Source organism: Panthera uncia, assembly GCF_023721935.1.
Source record: "Panthera uncia isolate 11264 chromosome C1 unlocalized genomic scaffold, Puncia_PCG_1.0 HiC_scaffold_4, whole genome shotgun sequence".
NCBI lineage: Eukaryota > Metazoa > Chordata > Mammalia > Carnivora > Felidae > Panthera > Panthera uncia.
In genome coordinates this window covers 18,356,375-18,383,883 of record NW_026057585.1, presented here as the reverse complement: position 1 = coordinate 18,383,883, position 27,509 = coordinate 18,356,375, and the positions used below count along the sequence as shown (strand labels likewise).

The following is a 27,509-nucleotide window of genomic DNA, read 5'->3' as shown; positions in this document are numbered from 1 at the left end:
AAACTCACATTCTAATGAGAGAGACACCCGGCTATATTCCAAAGTAATTTCTGAAACACAAACCATAACAAAGAGCACTAAGGGTGAAAAAATTTCACCAAAAAATGAAATGGAAGTAAAGTGTCAAGAGATGACCACATAGAGATTTAACATTTAAGCTTGATCTTTATAGATAAATAGAATTTTTGTCAAGTAGAAAAGGAAAAATGGGGTCTTCTGTAAGAAGGGGAAAAGTAAATAGTATACTCTCTGCAAAGTGTAAAAGATCATGGTAGTTTGAGAAGCAAGAAGTTCAGTGCATTAAATTGGGTAGAATTAGATGTAGTCAATAAGGCAAATAAAATAAGCTACAGTGACTGGCACCAAGCCATGAGGATGACTTGGTCATGCTAAGGAGTCTGTTTCTGAAGGTGGCACGGGACCACAAGAGGCATTAAAGCAGAGGAATGGCACAGTGTACCGGTAATTCTAGAACCAATGGGCAAAACTGCAGAGGCTAAAGGGATGGAGTCGAAGGCATGAATGAAGACACTATTAAGCAAGGAGAGACAGGAAAGAGTCTGGACAAAGGTGGTAGCAGTGGAAATAAAGAAAAGGGACGCCTTAAAAAAACATTGGAGGGGGCACTAATATGACTTTAACATTTTGTACTAGGAAGTTGAGAGAGGATTTAAAGCCACTTCCAGCTTTTCAGACTGGTGAAATAAAATAGAGAATGAGATGAGGCCACTAAAATTGGCAATTTGGCTATTACTGGTAACCTTTCTGAGAAAAGGTAAGAACAAAGGTGAATTCATGGGAGAAAATGAAGACTGTATTCAATTGCTTTCAGAGGGATTGATCTATATCTCAAAAAAGAAAAGGTGAAGTAACAATCTGATATTTTCTCATTTTCCGGTTATTTCATAAGGTTAAATTAACCTGCTTTTTAAAAGCATTGACAAAATTCAAGTCTCATCAAGTACTCACAATAAGACAAATTATGATTCATTTCCTTGGGCATTTATGAAGCAAGTTAGCTCCTTTTACCTCCTGACAGTAGCAGTGGAGTAAATATTTCCAATCGTCTAAACTCTTCTGTGTCTGCACTCATTAGCGCATGCAATTAGTAGAAACCAGGCATTGACTGATTTGATTGACGTGTGTTTATTTTCTCTCCCACACACTGTGGGATCACAGCATGAGAGTAATGAAAGAAGAGCCATAATTTGCAACCAAGGGTAGCATGGCTATTTATTATAATCATACTTACAACTGGCCCTGGTGGGCCCTGGGGACCTTCCCCTCCTTTCAGTCCAGGTGCACCCTGGGAAATGAGAATAAAAACAAAGAAAATGAATCAATGTGAATTGAATATAAATAGGGGAGGTAGGATTTCTAAAATGAAGACGTTAAGAAGTGTTTTTAGACACAAATGTATATTGCTATATATATTATGATAATCAATGCTTATGCTTACATATTTCCCCTTCATTACTCATGAATCTTTACTTAGTCAAGTCCTGAGAAAAATGTTTCAATAAGCAATCTCATTCAGATGCTTTATCTATATGCTGATTATACCTGAGCTCCAGGAAGACCTCTTTCACCTGGGAAACCACGCAGTCCTGCTGGTCCGTCTTTCCCTGAGATACCTTGAGGACCGGGGTCACCCTAAAGAATATAGTACACATTAGTCATGGAGAATAATTTCTACAGGTTTCTATAAGCAAAACTGTTATTATGTCTAACCTGGAAGTAAGGCCTAAATGTTATTCAATAATGAGAATATTGTGTGGAATGCCACATACATTATAATGAACTAATCATATTTAAGAATGTACAGGGGCGCCTGGGTGGCTCAGTCGGTAGGGCATCTGACTTTGGCTCAGGTCATGATCTCATGGTTCATGGGTTTGAGACCCGCATCAGGCTGTGTGCTGACAGGTCAGAGCCTGGAGCCTGCTTCGGATTCTGTGTCTCCCTCTCTCTCTGCCCCTCCCCTGCTCATGCTCTCTCTCTGCCTCAAAAATAAATATAAACATTAAAAAAAAAAGAATGTACATACATGGATGGCTTTATGGTAAGTGATGCTAAGTGGTCTTATGTTATTGTTCAGTCACACCTTGAAGTACAATAACTAAATATTTTACTGATATATCTTTCTGATCCATTGAAACACTGTGCTAACAGTTAGAGACCCTATGGACAAGTGATAAAAAGCTACAGTGGAAAGTAAATGGATGTTTTTAGCCAAGAAAATTCCATAAGCATGTCATACCTTTGCACCTTCTTTTCCTGCAGCACCAGGAAGACCTTGCTCACCAGGAGGGCCTGGAGGGCCAGGATGTCCTCGTTCACCTATTGGGCCAGTCTCACCCGTTGGTCCCTAAATTGGAAATCAAAACCTCATTAGATTGTGCTTTTGTTTTTCATAAAGATAACATAAACCCCAAATAAGTACTACTCCCTTTTACAATAGTTTATTATTCTCATTTATTTTCATAATGTCCTACAAAACATATAAGAGCAGCACGGATCCAGGAGGAGTCTGAAAAGAGTAAGTGTTGTCCTTGGTAAGGATCTGAGTGTACAAGGGACATACATAGGTAAACTCAAAAAGCTATTTTCTTTGTTTAATATCAGAATTGCTTCAGAATGATGCCAGTTAAAACCACAGTTTTTAACTACAGTTTCATCCCATTCCCTCTTTTTTCATATAAGATATCAATGAGTTTAGGAGTAGAAGAAGCATTGGTACCACAGGGGTAGCTACTCAATGAATCACTGCTCGATAAGAAGCCTGGGTCCCCTGGAAACCAAACAACCAAAGTAGTTCTCCTTGGAATTTCCATGACTGGAGACCTCCCTAGAGTTAATCTATATTCATTTGACAAAATCTAGGGAATGTAGCAGGGAGATCCTGAAGGCTGTGAGTTTGGGCTGGCAGTTCCTCCCGGCCAAAAGCTATAACAAATAGCCCGCTGCCTTAAATTGCTGCAGAATGCCAAAGTGAAAAATATCAGGTCATTTATGTGTCCCCTGAGTGGTGCTGTTTGGTGGTGCTAAAGTTTAATGAGCTTTCAAGTGTAAATAGAGAATGGTGACCAGTTGCTCTCTATCTCCACTTGGAATAAAGCAAAATGAAGGATTTAAGTTAAAGGCATATAAAGAGAAAGTTTCCAGATGCCAAGGTTGTTAAACAGCGGCATGTGTTGTTGAAGTTGTTTACGCATTATCATTCCCTGTTATTTTTCTAAAAATGCAACAGATTCTTTGCCTCTGGTCTTGGATACAGAGCATATCTGCCTCAACTTTGAGTGTAAATTTCTAGGTTTAAATTCTTTTATTATGTATTACTTAAAGTCCTCGATTTATCGTTAATGTGCAAATACTCCCCCGGAAAGGAACTGTTCTTGAATATCTGATCACTGGAATTTCAATAGTAAGCAATGTAAAATTGATCCTAATTTAATGGCTATCACTATTGAGAAAAATGAGCAACATGACTACAAAAAATGGAGTGAATATTAAATATTGCAATCAATATAGTTCCTAGTAAATCACTTCCTTTGTCCTAATATAAAAATTAGGCTATTGAAATAGGACATTGGATTTTCTCTCTTAAAAGAACCAATGAAGAAAACTAACTCAATGAAAATGCATCCTCAACAAAACACCTGATACTTTTATGCCTTAAAGTAGGGAGGAACAACAACAACAAAGATCTCAGAAGCCAGATGTCTACATTAGGCAGAGATGAATTTCCAAAAGGTATAAGGTCCTGAAATATTCAGGGAAACCCCTTGATGTCTACATTCTAGTTGTATTTTAACTTCATTTATTTAATTAAAAGGAATAATTCTTTCAGTTATAGTTTTTCACAGAAAATTGCCATGAAGCTGCTTGCAGTGGAAAAAATAAGATATTTTGAAGGTAATTATTGAGGGAGTATTTTTTTTAACTAAACCTCATAAGCAGTTAAGAGCTTGTCAGCACACACACAAAAAAGTATGCAAAAAAAAAAATAATGCATACTATATTTTCTTTATAAAAGAACAAACAGCATTTCCCTTTTTTTGGGATTCATCTTTGGAATTAAATGATTAGCCAATCCAAGAATTCTTCATTTTTGCTTCTGTCACACATATTCCTAGAAAGATGATGCAGTTTTTTGTTTCTTTAGTTCCATATGTATTTGGATGTGCATGCTTGTGTGTGAGTGTGTGTGTGTGGATGCATGAAGTGCTAAGAACGAATTATAGGCTGAGAAAAAGCCATTTAATGCAATTAAATAATTAAAACACTTATTCAACTGCTCTTGCTCTTTTGCTATAGCAGGGGTAAAATTCCAGCTGAATAAACTAAATATGTTCTGTCCATTCAATACCACTTTGTCAGAATAAATATTTTCTATTCCCACAAATTATTCCATGATTCAGTATACTGCATCAATCATTGGGACTCTTTCTGCCACCTATGTCGAAAAAGCTATTCGTCTTTGTCATTGTTTACACATATACAAAGATTACAAACTAATATTTTATCATTGATGGAAATCATTACAAAGACAAAAATATTAAGAAACATGTAATAATGACAAATATTACAGTTTTAGGGGAAAAAAGTTGTGCTCAAAGATTTATATTATATTTGTAATATATTATACATCTAAATCTAATTTATACTCAGAAATCTGAAGTCATTTTGTAATTTGAAATTCTAGGAAAATATTATGGTTGGCCTTTCTAATAAAGCATTTTGGTAGTGTTAGTAGGTAGTACCATGGTCAGGCTTTTATGTTAACTTCATTGTGAATTTTCTGACTGAATTTTCATTATTTGCTTCATTCTCTTTTCTCTATGCATCTAACTGAAATAATCACTTCAGCTAAGCAAAGTTTGCTAAAGTTTACTTGAGATAGGCCAGTGGCATGCATTTAAATCTGGTATATAAAACATAAAGTACAACATTTTGAATCATAATAAAATGGGCAGATTTTATACAGCATAGAAAAGATGAAAATATAAATAGGAAAATAAATCTTCTTAGAGAAATAAAGTAAAGGGACATACCTGTGGTCCAACGACACCCCCTGGTCCCGGAGGGCCAGTCTTGCCTTGAAATCCCTGAGGAAAGAAAGCTAGACGTTACGAAAGCATAGATTCAAATTTGTAAGGTAACTCACATTAAAACAAAGTCACTTTTTGGTTAAAAATACTCATTATTAAATGTTTAAATATAAATTATATTCTAGTTTTCTTTGAAATTCAAAATTACCGTCCTCACTATTTCACATTATAGTCCAATGATTACTTTCAATAAACTTAAAAAATTAAATAAGACATTGGGATGAAGATGAAGGAAAAACGTGTTCTTAGCCCTAATCTACCTAGTCAGAGTGAGAATTTTAACATAGCAATGCTTATGGATGAAATAAATGATGATTTAGACATTCTTTAATGTTTGTTTGTTTGTTTGTTTGTTTAGTTAGAGGAAGCAAATGGGAGAGGGGCAAAGAGAGTGGAAGAGAGAGAATCCCAAGCAGGCTCCAAACTGTCAGCTCAAAGCCTGACTCAGGGTTAGATCCCACAAACCGTGAGATCATGACCTGAGCAGAAATCCGGAGTTGGATGCCTAACTCACTGAGCCACCCAGGTGTCCCCTGGCATTCTTGAAACAGGCCACTGGCTCTGTGTACAGAGATAAATCTAAGGTCTGTCATATTAATGCATTTCTCTTTCCAGCATTCCAACGTAAAATAAAACAAGAATAGAATCAAAACAAAATAAAAACAAAAATAAAACAAAACAGGATGTAGAGTACATTTAAAAGGCAAAAGATTTATGCGATCTGAAGAGAAACCAGAGCATATGTAGAGTACATTTATAAAAAAAAAAAAAAAAATTTTGCATGATTAGTAATCATTTTAGCATTTTATCAGTCTTCTTTCTTAAAATATCCCAAAATGTAGTTACAACTGTACCTTGTAAATAACGCAGTCATTAAGAGAAAATCTGGTAGATGTAAGCAGCATGTAGCCAATAAACAAAGCCTTTGAGCATATATTTTGGTGTCTATATTTCTCTAGACTCATGGGTTATTCATCCCGTATGACTGTTTTATGATTAGCAAATTTTTCTCTCATGTAAGTTAACTTACACTTAACAGTTGGAGAAGAAGCTTCAAAATACAGGGAGAAAAACTTCAGATGAAATGAATTAAAGCAAATAGTGTTTGTAAAAGTATTTATGGTAAAATGAGACTAAAAATAATAAGACCGGAAAGCAAAGGGCAGAAACTGGTAGCCCTGTGCTTATGTAACGGGCAACTGATTAAATTATAATAACAAAATTTTGTAAGTAGGGAAAAGGAAAAGAAGCTGTATTTGGAATTACTTTACTTGACGTAACAGGGAAAAAAAATAGATCCCTTCTATTTTTTAAAGCCATTAATTCTTTTTTTAAATTTTTAAAACTTTAAAATTTTATTTATTTATTTATTTATTTATTTATTTATTTATTATTTGTTTTTGAGAGAGAGAGAGAGAGAGCGAACAGGAGAGGGCAGAGAGAGAGGGAAAGAATCTTAAGCAGGTTCCACTTCCACCGTGGGGTCCTATGTGGGGCTCAATCTGATGACCATGAGATCATGACCTGAGCCGAAATCAAGAGTTGGACATTTAATGGACTGAGTCTCCCAGGCACCCCTACATCCATTAATTCCTAAGATCAACAGGGTTTGTCTTGAGATACCACTTTTAATAGCAAGACAAATTAATATAAGGAGAATATATTGTAGATTTTATTTAGTATTTTAACTTTTTTTCAAGTTATTGGTTTGGAAATTTACACACACACGCACGTATATACACATATCAGCATACCTATATACATGTGTGTATGATGTGTATGTATATATACATATTTCTTTCCCATTGACAGATAACAGCTTGCTGTTCCTCTTACCGATTTGTTCACAGGGTTTATTCCCACACTCTATCTACTCGTAGATTATCTCAATAACCCTCTGGACCACTATTGTTACTTATAAGTTGATGAACTCCTCTGCAACAAACTCTTCCTCAATCTCTAATCTGTGTCAAACCCTATAACTCTCTCATAAGTGCTTACTGGGCATTTCTAATTGGACCTCACACTCTCTCCTCAACTTTATATTCTCAACATGGAGCTCACTAAATGAATACTCTCCTTTGATTTTCCTCCTGTGTTCTCTTATTACTAGCAGAGAGACTAGATATCCCAGGCTTCCCTTCAGTCCTCAGACTCCGTCATTCATCCTACTGTGTCATCTTAGAACCTCTCTCAAATGCGGCTTCTTCTCTCTTGTGGAGGAGACCTGTTTTTATTCAAACTGTAGTCACCATTGTCCTTGACCACTCAGCTTTTCAGGTCAGGTTCACACACTCGTCCACTTTGGCTAGAGTCACCATCTCACTAAAGCAAATCTAATCAACTCATTATTAAGTACATATCGTGCAACATCCATTACCAACTTCTAAACAATCTGGATCTAGGCTGTCACTCTAGCTACCTCTCTGCTTTGAAAATATGTCTTAAAGTTTAGCCGTGCTGATTTTCTAACCTTTCCCTAAATAGCCCTATACCACATATTTGCATAGCCTGTTCCCTCTGTCTAGATTATAGATTACCCTTCTCCCAATTTCTGATCAGTAAATTTGACATGAAGATGTAAATGCAATTGTGAACTTCAAAAAAATACTCTTGCAAGTTTTTTTTAGTAACTGTGAGAACAAGAACAGTACATGAAAAAACAATTGCAATAAATAATTAATGGTGAAAATCAATTGATTAAAAATCAATGTTTAATTGGGGAAATTCTGCAAACAATGTGGAAAGGAAGAGAGATGTTAGCACATCTGAGTGGGTGACGGATTTGGGAGGAGATGGGGGACAGCATAGTGTCTATGCTCATTTAAAACATTCAGAATGTTTGCAAATATCTAATAAATGTGACACAAATAAACCATGTACAAGAAAATTTTATAGTTCACAATGGAGTATGCTTGTTCAACATTATCATCTAATAAGACTACACTTGCCATTTAATTTTGGAATTACAAGTTAAATTATGTTTTTCAAAGTTCCTGAAAACTGAGGTCAATTTGCCACATTGCATCTGCGGTAAGACCCAAGAAAAATGTTCATTTACATTCTGATAATCTGTAAGAGACTAAGTTAATCTTAGGATCACTGTGGGATTTGGCAGTGTGTTTTGGAGGCAAATTTGGGTTGTTTCAGTATAATAGAAATTATTTCTTTTTATTGCCAGTGGCCTTAAAAAGCTTTGAATTATAAAACGTCAGATGAAACTTCAAGTTTTTCTTACTCGAGACAAATCTCGATATAACAAAAGAATTTCTTCTTCAAAATAAGTGACACATATACAGCAAAATATGGTTTCTCTAGATTCTGACTCTTTCTTGTACAATGCAATCCTTTGAATCCCCATCAGCACATAACAAGGTGAGAAAAAAAGGTTCCTGACCATAGTTTGATTCACTATTGCTCTTAAAAGTGGATTTGAAATCAGGAATACAATTTTCCAGAAGTAATTCTAACCTTTGTCTATAAGAAACTACTAGATGAGAACATTCATCTTAGAATCACTACTTAATATGCTATTTGTCCTCTTTGCTTAAATTTAAATGTTATATATAATATAGTTCCTTTGGATAGAAACAGAGGTCTTGATTAAATTGAAGACAAAAGGAATTTTACAATAGCCGCTCTCTAGGTATCCCTTCCCCAAAAGACATTTTGAAAACATTCTAGAGTCACTCCCATGACATAGCTACACAATGACTTAGTTAAAAATGACTGACTGCAAGATTGGAGAATACATTTGCAAATCTGAGTATGGATTCTTCATTAAAAGGTTTATTTTGTGCTCCTCATGCAGATGTAATTCCCCAGAGGAAACCCAAACAATTTTACTCTTTGGTCTCACTAAATCATATTTCATCCTGCTTTTGAAATCTAAGACTTTGAAGTTTACAATCTGACTAAAATTAAGAAGTTGCTACACTAAGAATCATTGGTTGGTGAGCAAAACTGGAATTGAGTTGCTGCTGATAGATTGTTTATCCTATGCAGAAAATCATCCTGTTTTCAGATTTGTTGCTGTGTGCGCACTCGATACAACTCCAAATATGTCTTCATGCTGGCTGCATGCCCTAAAATGACTTTGAATCACATCATCAAAGCTGGTCTGTGCTGTGATTTCCTTAAGAAATCTGGATAAAATTAATCAATGGTGCAATCCAAGTATTGATTCCAAGGAAATGTGCTAAGCTATGATAACTTCTGATTAGACTAACATCCCAGTGCAAAAGCCAGACACATGATTTTGTAACAGTGGCAGAATAAATAAACAAACCCACCAGCAGCCTCAAACTGTGCTTAAAGTGTCAGTTTCCCCTGTCCAAATCATTGTTATTCACAGAAGTTGTTCAGACATTTATTTAATGTTATATTCCTCATAATTTTAAAATAAAATTCAGATACATTTTTTTTTCATTTACATTTTCCTACTTGAGGTGAGAGGATGCATTTGAGATAGTTTCAACCTAATTATAGCCTTATGGTTTCAACAGAAAATATTTCATCCCTTTGTTCTACACAGAAGAATGCATTATTTGCATGGTTAAGTATAATGTATTTCTGTTAGGGAGTGGAAGGGTGATAGGGTTGGATGGAATATATCTATAAACAAATACTTCTGTGAAAGGGTCAAGGTCAACAACTTTGCAGAGGTGTCCAAATGATAATGGGGTCTTCTCCCTAAACTCATCCCCAAAGTGCTATTATTGACAGTAAGGACAATCAAATCAAGTAACACCTCCATCCTTAAGTATATTCATTTGTAGCTGGATACAAATTTGGGTCTTTCTCTATATATATAAAATAAAATTTCAATGAAAATAATTTCTCCATTGCCCCTAACCTAGTAAAGGAGCTATTAATAATAAAGTAGCTTTCTGTGAGATGATGAGGAGCCAGGGATGGAAAATTTCAGTCAAAAGAATGGGGTCACTTACAGTCTCTCCACGTTGTCCAGGGTGTCCTGGCAGGCCATCCTTCCCAGGTGGTCCCTGAAATCAAAAATATTAAACACCATATGTCACAAATATTTATTGAACTGTTTTATAGTTTAAATGTATATGTGGGACAATCTTATCATCATATTTTCATTATATATATTTCGATGTTCTGTTGATTTTACATACAGTAGTATGTGTGTATATCTCTTTGGGGGTAATTCTATCTGTAACTGTGACCAAGAGAAAACTGTAATTCCAATATGAACATTTTACATTTAAATGATTTCATTAGCATCTGTTTTTTTAAAAAAACATTCATATAGATTTTTAAAATTTTTACAAAAAGGTTAGTTCTTCAGTACTTGACAAATGAACATTTTCCCCTCTTTTTGGTGCTCTGTTTGTAATTCGATTTCCTGTGCATCAAGATTTGTACAATAGAAAGATAGTGTCCTCTAGTGGTGGTCTGAGCTTCTACCTGATAAGAATGAAACTTCCAAACAAATTACACTCTGTCTCTCAATTTCTTCAAGTAAAGGAAACAGGGTAAGGTTTGCTCAATTTTACGTGTCATTGGGGCCAAATTTTCCCAGTTGGTTTTCTTAAATATCATCCTGAACACATCATTTTTATTAAGCACTGGACAGCACATCTACCATGTTATCACTTTCTCTAAGGGATGCTGTCTGTGTCATGACCAAAGAAATAAATGGAGCAATTAACTAAGTACTTAAAGCAAACAACTCTGTGTGGTTCCTGTGTTTTAGATACTTAGAAGAAATAGATTGCTTCTTTAGTCTGCATTATGGATCGTTCACCCTACTCAGAAACCATTAAGTATTGGGGTCAGATTTCAAAACAGATTTAATAGGTATAGGCGGAAATATTCTCACCCTCTGGAGGAATGAAAGAAATGATCATTTTAATAACTTTTTAAATTTTTTTGACATTTATTTATTTTTAAGAGACACAGAGAGAGCATGAGCAGGAGAGGGGCAGAGAGAGAGAGGGAGCACAGAATCCAAAGCAGGCTCCAGGCTCTGAGCTGTCAGCACAGACCCTAACATGGGGCTTGAACCCACAGACCGCAAGATCATGACCTGAGCCGGTCGGGCACTTAACCGACTGAGCCACCCGGGCGCCCCCATTTTAATAACTTTTTAAATGGTAACAGACATACCTCTCACTGTATGTTAATTATTTAAATAAATCTATCTTAAAAATAGATTATTTACAAAACTCTATTTTCAAATTATCAATGCTTTTTAATGCTGAGTTAGAAAAAAGGTTTGTTTCAAACCATAAGAGACTCTTAAATACTGAGAACAAACTGAGGGTTGATGGGGGGGTGCGTAGGGAAGAGGGGAAAGTGGGTGATGGGCATTGAGGAGGGCACCTGTTGCGATGAACACTGGGTGTTTATGGAAACCAATTTGACAATAAATTATATTTAATATTAAAAAAATGAGATTCTTTTCACTGATGGCTTTGTTCCCCAGGAGTAAGACTTTTTTCTACATTGGCTGTAACACCTCAGGAGGAAGGCTTCCTGACGGTACCAGCTCTGTCCCTGATCTCATCTTTATTGACACACTGGTTGCCATGTGAATTAGCAGCTCTAGTTAATGACTGTTATTATGACATTTCACAAGATTATTGTTCGCTCAGTGATTTGCTCATGTCTCCCAGGATCACCTGAGTGATTCCAGTGCCATCCTCCGAAAAGACCAAAACTGGAATGCTTTTAACCAAGGCCCGAAAACATTTTCGGCCATCATTTAAACATTTCTTCTTTCAAAGCCATATATTACAGATCTATGTCTTAGGCACTATGTGTACAGTAATCTAAGATTTAGCTTTGCCCTCCGATTAAAGGTGAAACGCAGAAATAAGTAGTTAATTGCTAGTAGACTTCATGCAGGTTCAGTATTTCAAAACAGTAAATAAGGACACATTTTGTACTTTATTATTATTTTGATACATATAGGAATAAATGTGCTGCCAATTGGGGGAACTAGTAAAAGTTTTAAATAAAGACACAGAGAGTGACCACTAAAGGATAATAAATATGCAGCAGGCTTTTCCCCCGCCCATACTAAAATGCCTCTCAAATTATGTGTTTTGCCATCAGCACAAGCCATTTATATGTTTTCTTACAAATCTGTAAGTATAAATGTTCACTATCTTATATTTGCTAGTTTGAGACATATAGATTATACTTTTATTGCAAAATATTATAACCTTTTAAAACTGTTAAATTTGATCTTAGATCAAAATGACATCGCCTAGGGGTGACTGCAACACGATTTTTAATGGCTTTCCTACATATCCTGAGGGAACAGTGTTAACAGACTACATAAAACATTCATATCATCATTTTTCTTTAAGTATATATTCCAAATATTAAGTGATTAATTCTAAATAATCATAATGGCTCAATAGTCTATCCAATAAAAGAAAGTGGATTAACTACTCATGGCATTAATTTTAAAATCATAATTTTATTGGTCAAAAAACACTGCCCCTTTGATGTTGTTGAAGGGCAGTGGCAACAAATTTATCTAAATGAGGGTGTGCATGTACAGCAAGGTAATCTGTGAAAAGACACTTACTAAATAAATGTTAAGGCTATTTTTTTTACCTCCCATTGGCAAGGAGTTTTGATTTTTTGTCTTCTATAAATAGACTGTATCTTATAATAGTTATAAGTCTTAATCACCTCAAGTTAAAATTGTTCTTAAATGGAGTAACTATATGCTGACATTGGCATGAGGTTAACAGACTCTAAACATGAACATTTTAAGCACTCAATAAATAACATTTGTGAATGTATATCTATATAAATTTATATATAAAAACATATGCACATTTTCTGATTACAATGAAGATGAACCAATTAATACACAGGAAAAGAAGCTTGGCTCTATCCCTCCACTCAATTTCTTCCTTCCATATCCAAGAGATGAAGGCATTTCTGTCCTAAAAATGTTATAAAACTGCATACCAGAGAAATAATAGGTACTTTTATTTCATGCTCTAATGTTTCACTTGACAGAGAAACAGTGTATAAAAATCATTTTGTTTAGCAGTGAAAGCAATGTTCCTGAATAGTGTCATGTCTCTCCAACTAGATGGCATGCTTCTCAAGTGTAGGCATTTATTACACTTTTAATGCTTCTTAGAGAAAAAATGCATGCTTGATTAATGGCTCAAAACTTGTTGAAAGATACATGAGAGAATGAACTGAAAAAGTCTGAGGAAAAATGGGTCAAATGGCTTTCTTTGACAAAAAAATTACATTATATGAAGGAAACAATTCTTAGCAATCTGTGCAATCTGTGCAAATATAAACGGTATGATAATGTGGAAGTTATACATATCACTGGATTTTATGTTGCTAAACAATGATCTATGCATGCACATGGCTTCAAAATACTTATGAAAAACGTCTTATGTATGAAATCATTTCTTGGAACTGTATTTTCACTTCTCTACATGTGAAACGTTGCATGACAATATTACATTTGGAACGCAACTGAGATAGTGGGTAAACAACATTATATACAAGTAGTATCAATCTTACCCTGTATTTAATACTAGCTCTTTACATTAATCCTTTCATAATACTATAATACAGATAACAATCCTTTCTTGATGTGTTCACAGTAATAAAGCAAAACCGTTAGAATAATATTTCAAACAGTGTCTAAAATTATTGCAAAAAATAAGAGATTGCTTCAACTTTTAATATTTACTTTAAGCCAGTATTTTGTTAGAGAACAAACTGAGGGTTGCTGGAGGGGTGTTGGATGGGGGGATAGACTGAATGGGTGATGGGCATTATGGAGGGCACTTGTTGGGATGAGCACTGGATGTTATATGTAAGTGATGAATCACTAAATTCTAACCATGAAACCATCATTCACTATATGTTAACTAACTTGGATTTAAATAAAATAAAATAAAAAAAAGTTGCTTTTAATGATAAATAATTCATTTTTAAACCTGTGAGCTAAAGTCAAATGTGAAAGTTATCAGTGGAAATAGAGGGTTATTTAAACTCAGTAAGAAGTTGGAGACCATATGCATTTAGTTATAAATTATTTTCAACATGCTTGAAAGTATAATGTAACCAGATGCAACATTTATTTAAAATTTTAACATCTTAATTCAGAATTTTCCAAATTGTTCCTTTATACAAGACTACTAATGGACTATATTTGGTTAACTATAATTATTAGAAAATAGAGAACTGGAATATACAATTTTTTTGAAATACTGGCATATACAAATAGTCTCACATTTCTTCATACAGGATGCATGCTGTGGTTTTGTCAAAAAGACTCAGTTCAAAACCAATTTAGAACATTCAGTCAAAAAATATATATCAGTGAGCCTCTAAATGAAAATATCCAGGATGCGAGTAAAACTATTAGTAATGATTTAGTTATTTGTATCATTATAATGAAAAAACATTTGGTTCTCAAATTATTAACTGAAAATTTAGCTATACTTTGTTTCCTGCTGAGTAAATCATATTCAAACTATGTTGGTTATATTTTCAGCCAAAATATTTTTGAGCTTTGTTACTTAAAATATGGCCTAGGAGCACAGTATTGGCATCACCTGGACCTTTGTTAGTAACTTCAAGACTCATGACTCACTCCAGGCCTACTGAATCAAATCTACATTTTTTTTAATGTTTATTTATTTTTGAGAGAGAGAGAGAAAGAGCATGAGCAGGGAAGGAGCAGAGACAGACAGAGGGAGACATAGAATCTGAAGCAGGCTCCAGGCTCTGAGCTATCAGCGCAGAGTCCAATGCAAAGCTCGAATCCATGAGCTGTGACATCATGACCTGAGCTGAAGTCAGATGATTAACCGACTGAGCCACCCAGATGCCCCCAAATCTACATTTTTACCAAGATACCAAAATAATTTGTATGCACATTAAAGTTTAGACAGCATTGTCAAATGTAGACTAGAAGAGTGGCTCACAAACTTTAGCATGCATCAGAACTATCTGGAGAATTTGTTAAACAGACTGGGCCCCTCTCTTAGAGTTCTGAGTTAGCTGAGTGATGTAGGGAGAAGACTGTATGTCTAACAAACCCCAGGTAGTACTGATGTTCTGGTCCAAGGACCACACTTTGAGAACAACTTCCTTAGACATGTGGGTGCTATGGCCTGTAAGTTCGTATTGAAATTCATATTGAAATGCCTAATTCATGATGTTGAAATCCTAACCCTCAGAGGCAATGTTAGTAAGTTGGGCCATGGGTAGGTGTTTAAGTCATGAAGGTAGAACCCTCATAAATGAGATCAGTGACTTAAGAAAGAGACTCCAAGAGCTTCCTAGCCCCTTCTGCCCTGTTACCTGAAAGAGGGCCCCCACCTGACCATGCTGGCTCCCTGAGCTAGAACTTCTGGCACCTAGAACTGTGCAAAATAAACTTCTGTTGTTTATAAGCTATCTAGTCTCTGTGGGTAAACAACATTGTGTGCTTTGTTTGTTTGCTTGTTTGCTTGTTTTTTGTTATAGCAGCCAGAATGGACTAAACCAGTGATTAAGTTGATTCTAGTTCTCATAAATAAACTGAGTAGGTTACTAAGAAAAGAAAAATAAAACAACTGAGCAATGAGCATGTCTGATATTCCCATATACATTTAAGTGTGGAAATAAAGGATTTCCATTAACTTTGTGAAGATACTTGAATGAGCAAATTTTATAAAAGGGATATAATTCAGAAAGGATTGTCATTATTTTTTTTAAAAGCACGGATTATAGACAAAAATAATAAATACAAATAAACAAATTACAATGAAATGTAAGTAATGTCAGAATGCCAGAGAATGTTTAGGAAGTGATATTTTGAAGGATACATTGGATGATGGAAGACAAAAGAGAAGTTCTGATGTAACAAATATTTAAGATTCAGTAACAATTTTTAATGCCATTAGTAATATGCACTGCAGTGGAGGAGTATTTGAGAGAATAACATCCAGGTTGTTCCTGTCTTTGATGTACTTTGCAAGAATCTTTATGAAGATCTATTTGGGTTATATCAGAAACATTCAATAAACGTCATAAATTGAAAAATGTACATTCTTTGACGTCACCAATTGCAATTTATTTTTATTAGAATTTTCGTCAATATTTGCATCTAAAAATTACTTAAAATATAAACTGTGACTCTTGAAAATTTGAAAACATTGTCAAATGAAGAAATAAAGAAAAACCTGGTACTTACAGGAGGACCTTTAGGTCCAGGGAATCCAACTGGACCCTGAGGTCCTTGAGGGCCCTGAAAATAAAAAGCAGTGGAGAAATTTAAGAATATGCCTTAAAAGATACATCTTTATACTTTACAGTTTATTTCTACAGATGAAACACAATATAGCATACAGCTTCTTCATCATCATGACAGAACTACAGTAATGTAACAAGATAATGTAAGCTAATCTAAAAGTTAAATGCATGATTTTTCACCTTATTCAGTACTCAAAACAGCACACCAATGGCCTTAAATCATGAGCACTATGAATATTTAGAATTCATAATAAAGTGAGCAGAACATAGATGTATCAAGAAGCTCCATACTTTTAAAATTAGTTGGAAACATCCTTGGGACAGAATAATTCAATTCCCTAGCCACCCCCAAAAAATTATTTTTAAAATTGACTCTATAAATGTTCTGATTCCAGTCATATAAAAGTAAAGGAAAAAATAAGTGACTAATTCAGAAAGACCTTTAACTAATTTCTATATTTAAAATGTATTTTGGAAGATGCCAATATCTCATTTTACTCATATATAAAATTCTTTTGTAGATCAGAGAAAAAACGCTTTATTGTATTATTTTTCTCATTAACATTCAATCTAAAAATACATTTATAATATTGTTTTAACCTAATCTTTAATCAACCTTATTATTCAATACTTATATTTATATAAATTTAAAATGCAGTAAATAGACCCTATTATAGTGACAGCAAAATAATTGGTGAAGATAATCCTTTATGTTCCCAGAACATAATAATTACATTTCCAAAATAAATATATATATATATATATATATATATATATATATATATAAAATGGAACATAATATAAATAGGATTTCTTAAATAACTCAACTAGAATAGGATTTATTTATATTTAAATAAAAAATGAAGTTTGCTAAAATTGGTCTTTACTCTTTTCAGTTTATCAGTTTAGCCTTTCCAAGGGAAATTTTGTTATCATTTTTAAGCCAATGCTAGTTCAGAAATCAGCACAAATTATTGCTATTACCAGCATCTTATCTTAAAATCAAAAAGAAACTTCAAAGTTCAATATGTCATTAAAAAAATAGATATCACAGTGTAATTACCAAAAACACTGGGCAACCTTTGGGACTTACAAATTTTAGTACTCTCATTGAAGTATGAAACTATCATTCTTAAATATATATCATAATAACTTAATATTATCAACAAAGTTTTATTTTAAATATAAAATATTAGGGGGTTCTGGGGTAGCTCAGTCGGCTAAGCATCCGACTTCGGGTCAGGTCATGATCTCACAGTTTGTGAGCACCACATTGGGCTCTGTGCTGACAGGTCAGAGCCTGAAGCCTGCTTCAGATTCTATGTCTGTCTGTCTGTCTGTCCGTCTCTCTCTCTCATTGCTCCTTCCCTGCTTATGCTCTGTCTCTCTCTGTCTCTCAAAATTAAACATTTAAAACAATTTTAAATATAAAAATTTTTAAATATTATTTTTTTTAGGCTGTGTGTAGCAAGCTCTATTTTTCTAATTCCTTAATATGTAGTTTCTTTGCCTTCTAAATTTCTGCTCCTTTTCAACCAAAATTTGACTTTGGATTTAAATTTCTTTAAGGAAAAAAAAATTCAAAAATCACTTCTCTACAGAATACATAGAAGAAAAAGTGGACCTGTATAAAATTCCACAAGAAAGTGTTGACATAGTCCTTCCATATTAATGAAAATAGTTTCCAGGTGATGTGGAAAATACATACTCAGTGTAAAGACAGTGTTGGAACCCAGTAAGTGTTGCCAGATAAAAACCAAGTGCCTAGTGAAATTTGAATTTGAGATAAATAATGAATAATAATATTTCCCAATATTGCAAAGGACATACTTATACCACAAACTATTCTGTTGTTCATGTAAAAATTCAAATTTAATTGGGTGTCTTAAGTCTTTTTATTTTATTTCATTTTTTATTGTTGTTTTTTGGCTTTTGCTAAATCTGGTAATCTTAGAACAACTAAAAGCTGTCTTAACTAAGTCTTTAATAATAGGCATCCATGATCCACAAATCACGAGTATGAGGAATTATTATATTTAAGCTGCAGAGTATCCTAATTAGTAAATATATAATAGTATATATTTAAAATATCCTACAACATGTACATAATATGTACATATAATACTATATATATATATATATATATATTTATAAGCAAATATATTGTTAAAGAAGTCCATTGAAATGGGCAAAAATAGGTATTTCCATTTCTAGTTCAATAGTACTATAAAACTCTCCCCCTAAACTTCCCAAGTCATTTATTTTAAAGAAAATATTTGGTAATATCATTTCTATCATTCTTCAACTATGCCTAAGACATAACCAAATAGTTTATGATACATAAAATTCTTTGGAGAAAATGAGGATATGTTAGGGAGAAAAGGTTTCATCAACTATGCAGAATATAGGAAGTATGTCCTGTATATTTAAAATGTATGAATGCTATTTAAAAATGGTTTCCAGCTTACTTAATTTTTTTTATAATAACCTCTACTTTAAGCTTCAAAATACACTTTCCTTACTCTCAAAGTATTTTTACAATTACGAGTAATCATGCTGTTGGGTCACACTGTTATGTTCCAAAATTGTGAATATATATGGTTGATCATGACATTTTGGAATGCAGAAACAAAATATGAAAGAAAAATAGTTTATGCTTTAAAAACAAAACTCCTAGTTTTGCTATAATTTGTCAAGTGGTTCTATTCCATTTAATGATTTAGCTATTTTAATTAAATTGCATCTTCTTATTAAAATTATTTTGACCATCAAATTTTTAAAATGTGTATGTTATTTATGATTTTAAAATGTACAGGATGGACTTAATTTGGGAATAGTTCATCAATAGTGAGAGATATTTAGCAAGAAAGTTTGCTTTAATTAAATATGAACCAAAGCTTTGAAACAACTATAATTAAATGTTTATTCTTAAGTCTTATCTACTGACATTTCTGTCACAAACAGAAACTTCATTCCAAAAAATTACTTATTCTCAGTTTTAAGTGACATATCATGGGGTATTTCAGTTTTCTCTTTGTGAAACATCTATTATAAATTTCAAATAATAATATACAAAAATATATTACTATAACTGCATAATACTAAACATTGTTATAGAATATTCAGAAAGGAGTCTAATTTCTTTAACAGTAATACAGATTGAATATTTAAAATTCAAGAAGATCACTTTCAAAAACTCTGGCTACAAAAATGCTTTATTTTGCCAAAAGGAAACAAATAAAGGGTATGCTTACTCATGTATATTTAGCTTTATTTTATATCAATTGAAAATCAATTTACTAAATAGTTTTTCTATTTACTGGAATAGATGTTTTATCTTGATTTGAATGTATATCGATTCTGACTTAATGGCTACTGGGAGCTTGCCTTTTACCAGCATAATGTTGCTTCCAGCTCTATGGACAAAATGAATATCAACAGGGAACACAGGAGGACTGAAGGAGAAGGCATAGGTGTCATATGGATATTCAAAAAAAATTTATTTGGCTTGAGTTTGAGAGACATCATAGGGCAATTATGCACATTATTTCTCTCATTTCTATAACAAAATTGGTAGCACATAAGTGATTAAGATTTTTTAAGAAGTAAATTAAAAAATAAGAACTTTTAAATTCTGAATAGATTTTGCAAATTTCTGTGTACATGTATTTGCAGACACATGTACTTTTTCCCAGAAATTTAAATACTTGCAAAATATTAATATTTATTTTATGTTACTGTATCCTGTATCATACGTACTCTTTCACCAGGAGGGCCAGGAGGGCCATCACCACCTGAAGTACCCTATCAAAAATAAAAAAAGAAAAGAGAAAAAAAGAAAAATCAGTTTTGATTCCTTCTGATAGCATTTGTCCTCTGGAAGAGGAACTTACAGCAAACGCAAATAGAATACTTCTTTTTTTTTTAATATAATTTATTGTCAAGTTAGCTAACACACTGTAGAGTATACAGTGTGCTTTTGGCTTCGGGAGTAGATTCCCATGATTCATCGCTTACAACACCCAGTGCTCATCCCAACAAGTGCCTCCTCAATGCCCATCACCCATTTTCCCCTCTTCCCTGCCCCTCACATCATTCCTCAGTTTGTTCTCTGTATTTAAGAGTCTCTTATGGTTTGCCTCCCTCTCTCTTTGTAACTATTTTTTTCTCTTCCCTTCCCCCATGGTCTTCTGCTAAGTTTCTCAAATTCCACACATGAGTGAGAACATATGATAACTGTCTTTCTCTGACTGACTTACTTCACTTAGCATAATACCCTCCAGTTCCATCCATGATAGAACAAGTACTTCTAATACCTTTGGACCAGGTTTCCCCGTGGGACCTCTCGCACCTCTTGAACCTCGAGGACCCTGCATACGAGAGCAAAAGATGAAACCAATCGAGTGTCAGGCACACCCCAAAGCACAGAATCTGTTTTTATTTTTGAAGAAACTTATCTTGAAACATTAAATCCAAAATGAAAATTATTATTTTAAATAAAGCCACCCACCGTTGGGCCACGTTGACCCCGAGGTCCTGGTTTGCCAGCTACACCCTGCCAAAGACAGTTCAAACAGTTTCAGTAGGCAGCATATCACAGCGAATCATGAGTCTGGTGCTGAAAGACAGGTACTCATGCAAGAACATTTGTATGAGATAGTCCAGGACAATAGACTTCTATACCATACCCGTGCACCTTTCTCTCCATTGGCACCTGGAAACCCAGGAAATCCAGTGGAACCCTACAAAAATAAAAATAATAAACAATGAGTATGGTAACTAACGTTTTTATTTATTTATTTTTATTTTTTTTTTAATGTTTTATTTATTTTTGAGACAGGGAGAGACAGAGCATGAACGGGGGAGGGTCAGAGAGAGGGAGACACAGAATCGGAAGCAGGCTCCAGGCTCTGAGCCATCAGCCCAGAGCCCGACGCAGGGCTCGAACTCACGGACCACGAGATCGTGACCTGAGCTGAAGTCGGCCGCTTAACCGACTGAGCCACCCAGGTGCCCCATGGTAACTAACGTTTTTAGACACAAGCTGCAGGCCTTTAGGAAAATGAACTTACAGTAACATCTGAAATCCTGGAAGCAGTGAAAGCATGAATTGATAAAATACATTTTAGTTTTTCACTTTAAAATAATGAACCAAATATCATTTCTCATATTAGAAAATAGCAATTAGAGAACACTATATAAAATAATTTTGACTTACAATTCTACACACTTGCTTCAACTTGGAAGAAAAATCTTATTTTTCATGAGCATGAATAAATATTAAAATAAGAATTTTATAAAAATTTTCCTAAATTAACATTGTTGTATTTATATATTTGAAACTTTTAATTTAATATTTTTACACCTTTAGAATTGAATCAAATCATAAAGGCTAAAGATCTTCTTCCACCTTTCTGCTTGATGTTTGAATGTGGTTAAACCTAGCTGAGAGTTTAAGTCAGGCAGTCCAGCATTAAAGTCCTGTTTTTGGAATTCCAAAGGCATAAATTCATAACTTATGTTTATCATACATTCACCTAAGTTGGGTACATTACTTATCCTCTCCAAGCATAGTTTTTCTGCAAAATGAGGACACTCACCCACATCTTATAGGTACTTTGACTTTGTGGGCGATTAGAATAAAGGAAGGCAAGGTATACAAATGAAAATGATAGATAACAATAAGTATTGGTTGTTTAAAGGTGTAATAGGCACAGTGAAAGCATCATACTTCATCCACAGACAGTCACATTTTACAGATGGAATATAATATAGTCCCCCATTTCATCTTGTGCATATTCCACATTTTTATCTGTTTACAGATTCCTTTGAACATGACTGTGACTGGTTTGCTTTATCGTATCATGAAACAGAACAGATTAAAGTTCAGATCTTTTCTCCTCAATGTGCTAACTATGAGACTTTGGAAAGTGTGTGCTTCCAAATACTCACTTTTCCTATTCAGACCACTTTATGAATTAAATGCAATAATGTATAAAATATCCAGCAGAGTAGTAGACATTCAGATTTTACATACTTTCCCATGTGTTAAGGGAGATATAACAAAACCTTCCTTTGACTTGAATATATTTCTTGCTTTTCTTTCTATTCATTTGGATTAAATTATCCCTAAAATAATATTTATCTAGTGATGTGTCCCCTCCATTTCATGATAATTCAGAGTAATTCCTAATAATGTGGATTGTCAAATCCCACTGCAGATTTCTCTCTCTAGCAGAAGGACCCAGGAATCTGCATCTTTAACAATTCCTCCAGGTGATGTATATAATAGATACCAATGTATATTTCCTCCAGGAGAAAGTTGTATGTGAAGCCTTATGGGAGCTGATGGCCAAAACAATCATCCATTGTATGCACTGCTGAGCTTCTTTTTATGACTCATTTCCCAATATATTCTAATTCATGTCTATAGAGGTTACTATGTGATTCACCTGAGGACAATTGTTAGGACATGTAATATTCACATAATGGGGAAATAATGTCTGCAAATTATGTTTTTTGAAGGGCTTTCAAAGCCTTTTTCTCTATGGAGAATGAGAAGTTAGATCTGGTACAGGATTACTATGGGACTACTCTAGGAATTTGACAAGTGAGTAAAATCCAATATGGAAATAACCTACTCTACCAGATTTTATCTGTGAACAAATATTCATTTCTGTCTTGGATAGAATAGATAACTAATCACATTTGTAGAGACTCCATTCAAACAAATTGCTCTATGCATCAATTTTATTGTTATAAAATTTATTTTCTTATGTAAGTTTCTGCTCTAGGCAATTTATGAGAAAAAAAACAAAAATGCCCAATCCATCAACTAAATAGTTTGTAATATAAAGGCATATTCTTCTTCTTTTCTCACATAAGGAGTTATCACCAAAATATAAAATTTCCATGATAGGTTTTGACTTTATTTTATTTTTAATGTTTATTCATTTTTGAGAGAGAGAGAGAGAAAGAGAGAGAGTGAGAGCGAGCAGGGGAGGGGCAGAGAGAGAGAGAGAGAGAGAGAGAGAGGGAGACACAGAATCTGAAGCAGGCTCCAGGCTCTGAGCTGTCAGCACAGAGCCCAGTGAGGGGCTTGAACTCATGAACTGTGAGATCATGACCTGAGCTGAAGTAGGACGCTTAACCAACTGGGCCATGCAGGCACCTCAGGCATTATAGGTTTTTAAATGGAAAAAACAAACAGCAAATGAAAGGCTGAAAAGTCAAAGATTAATGGTAAAATTGGCTCACCAATTGTGAAACTTTCAAAATTATTTGAATGCTGTTTTAAATATAAAGAATCCTACATTAAAACAGATTTACTTTTTGAAGTAGTGATCTATCTTTTTATAGTACCAATGATGGTGCAACTTTCAAATACCCATTGTGATTTACATTGCTAGTAAGATATTAAATAAATTATATGTCTAACTATAGTCCTTAAACTGCTTAAGAGATTAGCAGTTGAATTTCACTTTTAGTACAATATAGATTTAAATCTATTCAAAATTCATTAGCTTCCACATAGGAAAAAAATGTGAAGATATCTTTGATCTTTGATGAGACCATTATTTTTTGTTTTAGAACTAAGAAACATTAATCATTTTTGATCATAAAAACAGTTATTGTGAAGAACAGTAATATTAAAAATAAAAACCAAGGTTTCAGACATTTTGGTTAAGGAGTAAAGAAAAATGTTTGATTTCTCTAGGAAGAAACGTTTCTCTCCAGTCACTCTGGTGCATTTTGTTAATAAAAATAACTCAAAGACTATTGAACAGAGTATTGTCATAGGAAAAACAGAAGGAAATAAGAATGTCAAATAAAAGAATATTGTGCTAAGCCTTCAAGTAATATGATAGTTTTCTGTTTTTAAATCAAAACACCACAATTGCAATTCAACTTCCTAATTATATCAAGAACTCATCAAGCAATCTAATGATAGCGTAAGGTTGTGGGTTTTGCAGTGAATGTTGTTTTTTTTTTTTTTTTTTTCCACTCATAATACTTGTGAAAATGCTTGACATTTGAAAGGAAGGTAGCTAAGAGACAGGGCAGTGTATTAGAGACAATATCTAAAAGGTGAAACTTACTAATAAGCATTCTAAATGTAGCTAGAAACCTTTAAATGATGCATGTGTTATTTTTAAGTCACAGATGAAAAGCTCAAAGCATTATGTTTACCTCTTACTATACAAGGGATTCCACATTTTCTAGAAACTCAATGACAATTTATAAGACAAAACCACATAGCAAGCCTAATACAGTGTCATCACAGGACAATGAGTGAACACAAGTACATGCAGTTCACATTTGTCAAGAGGAAGGACATTCTGGTTTCCCAATGATTATCTGGGGATCTTATTAATAAATATGTTTGGAGATTATTATATAAACAGGATTTATCTTTATATACGATTCCTGTCAAGCCTGAATGGGTCAAACAGAGACAGATTGAAAGTAGATGGATAGATAGATAGTCTGTCTCATGGGCATGTAAGTATTTTAATAGTAGAAACCAAAATGTATGTATTAATTTATTTAACCACTTTAATTAACTAGTCAATGCAAGAAGTGCCCCCTTGACAAAGTTTTAAGATTAGCTTGAGGAAAATTAGCACACCAGGGTAAACATCTATTTTTAAAACCATCTATTTTTATGCTTAAAATATGTATATTTCATATAGTTAAAAATAAAATTTTAGTTCTGTAGTGGATCAGATGGTGGCCCCAAATCCATATATCTGATATTCAAATCTCTGGAACATGTGAATGTTGCCTTATTTGGAAAAAGAGGTCTTTGTAAGTGTAGGTTAAGTTAAGGATCTTGAAATGAGATCATGTGGTCCCTAAATGCAAAGACAAGTGTCTTTATAAGAGACAGAAGAGAAGACAGAGAGAAAAAAAAGGCCACGTGGAGATGGCAGAGACAAACCACGGACTGCCCTGGTTTACTAGAAGCTGGAAGAGACAAGGAGAGACTCTTGCCTAGAGCTTTTGGAGGGACTGGGGCCCTGCTGACACCTTGATTTTATTAGGCTTCTGGTCTCCAGAACCATAAGAGAGTAAATCTTTGTTGTTTTAAGTCACCAAGTTTGTAGAAATTTGTTACAGTAGCCCTAGGAAACAAATACTGGGGAAAGGAGGGAAGAGAAAGATGATGAAAGATGTATTGTAATTTTTTTTTAAAGGCAGCAAGTGGAAATTCAAACCCTTAGGGTACTAGAAATGAAATCAAACACTGTTATCCATCAGTTATCATCCCCTTTATAACTTCTAGATATAGTAGTATGTCACTCTGGAATAGTCCTGATTCCAATTACAAGGAAGTAGCTGACAATGTCTTCCTTTTATGACACTGTCTGCTAAAATACTCCAGTCCATAATCACCTAGGCTCCCGGAGCTCCTTGTGTACCAGGCACCCACAAACCTGATGTCTTTCCCTTGTGAAATTATATTTTAAGGATTTATCATCTCTGTGTTACAAACCATTATGTATGATTAATTTCTACAAAATGTTGATAAACTATAAACATGAAGCTAATTGTTTTACCTTTGGACCTTGTCTTCCTGGATATCCTGGTAATCCTGGAACACCAAGTTTCCCCTAAAGTTAAAAAAAAATAATAATAAAGATTCTAAGTTGAATTAAGTTTAAATGATGATTTTAGCCATTTTTCTAGAAGTTAGAACCACATATTTGTACAGTCAAAGGGAAGATTTACAAGTTTTCACCATACTTTACTTACATTATATTTCTTCATTTGCATAGGGAAAAATTGTTTTGACATATTTCTAATGCTATAACGTTCTCTAACTTAACACCTGTCTAAGTGACAGTGCTTTCTTTGGGGGCAGGACCCTGAGCAAAAAAGAATTCTAGGACTCTCTCTGAACTCTTAAGCATGACTAAAGAAAATGCCTAAGCTTTTCAACATTAAAATTATTTAAAGTTAGTTGATGTAGTTAGAACTGCATTTAGATTTTATCATTTTAGCTGGAGTTAATCCTTTTTATAAAATGATTTCATTTCTCATGTAAATACAAAGTAAGCAATCCTGAGTTATTTAAGTATTTCTCACTGAGCAGTTTAAAGAACTACACAAGAAATTCTGACCTAATTTTGGGGCCAAGTTGCTTCTTCTTTTCAAACATCTGGAAAATCTGGGTTAATCGACACATCAAATGTTGAGAACTATATAGCTAAGTAATGATGATTTTTGTGGAGTGTTAATTCCTGCAGGTGGGACCTTAAATGTGCAACAATTTTGTTCCAGTGCAATGAGATTACTTCTCAAAAACTGCTAAAACAGTAAATTGCAGCAAAGTCCAAAGATGTGTAACAAATACCAACAGGTTTAAAATGCTATACTAGCAAAATTTCACCCTGAACAAAGCATTAACTTAAAAATACAGGTAATGAGAAAATTAAACTAAATTTCTGAGTAAAGTGTTTATGGAATTTTACTGTGACTATTTTCCTTAAGATTTTATAAAAGCACACTCCATATATATATAATATTATTTATCAAAGTCTTAAAACATTGGGAAGCATATAGCATCATTGTTTCCCATGTACATTTAAACAAAACAAGAATAGAAACAAAAACAAATCCATATTACTACATGTAACAGTAAGAGAGGAACAGCAACTTTATGAACCACAATAAATATTTTACTGGATGAATCAAGGTAAGAAAATAGGAATATAGTTTATGACCTTGTTATTACAGATTGAACTAAAGAGTTGTCTGATTCAAGATCAACACTGCATAGGTAAGCAGTCTTCAGATGGAAAATATGCAAACAAGCCCTAAGAAGTATGCTTATAATGATGTCCCTTTGGATGCATTAAGTTATCATGTCTGTTTTATGCCACTGATTTCAAGGTTAATGAAATTCTCTAATTATGATCATGAAGTCTTTGTGTTCCATGTTAATTACTGTATTATAATATAGACTCTTACTCACTTTAGAGTCATTTCAAAATAAATCCAGGCAGAAGTTTTGTTTGCCTTTTCAATATGGTGATGGGCAACTTCCATAAAGGGGAAATGCTAATGAAATGTTAAAGAAGAATTGTGGGGTAAAGTCCTGATGCCTCTGAAGAGACTCTGGCGTCATTTACA

The 27,509-nt window shown here is 33.8% G+C and overlaps 1 protein-coding gene across 2 annotated transcripts in view; it reads right to left on the bottom strand.

The window, feature by feature from the left end:
- Nucleotides 1-27,509, bottom strand: part of COL11A1 (collagen type XI alpha 1 chain) — a 218,620-nt gene that overhangs the window by 66,347 nt on the left and 124,764 nt on the right. For both annotated transcript variants that reach the window (XM_049616699.1, XM_049616700.1), the window contains 11 exons: nucleotides 25,934-25,987; nucleotides 21,062-21,115; nucleotides 20,884-20,928; nucleotides 20,690-20,743; nucleotides 20,133-20,177; nucleotides 16,315-16,368; nucleotides 10,061-10,114; nucleotides 5,055-5,108; nucleotides 2,261-2,368; nucleotides 1,564-1,653; nucleotides 1,253-1,306 (listed from right to left, as the gene is read on the bottom strand). In XM_049616699.1, coding sequence (XP_049472656.1) covers nucleotides 1,253-1,306; nucleotides 1,564-1,653; nucleotides 2,261-2,368; nucleotides 5,055-5,108; nucleotides 10,061-10,114; nucleotides 16,315-16,368; nucleotides 20,133-20,177; nucleotides 20,690-20,743; nucleotides 20,884-20,928; nucleotides 21,062-21,115; nucleotides 25,934-25,987 — 666 coding nt within the window. The remainder of the gene's footprint in view (nucleotides 1-1,252; nucleotides 1,307-1,563; nucleotides 1,654-2,260; nucleotides 2,369-5,054; nucleotides 5,109-10,060; nucleotides 10,115-16,314; nucleotides 16,369-20,132; nucleotides 20,178-20,689; nucleotides 20,744-20,883; nucleotides 20,929-21,061; nucleotides 21,116-25,933; nucleotides 25,988-27,509) is intronic.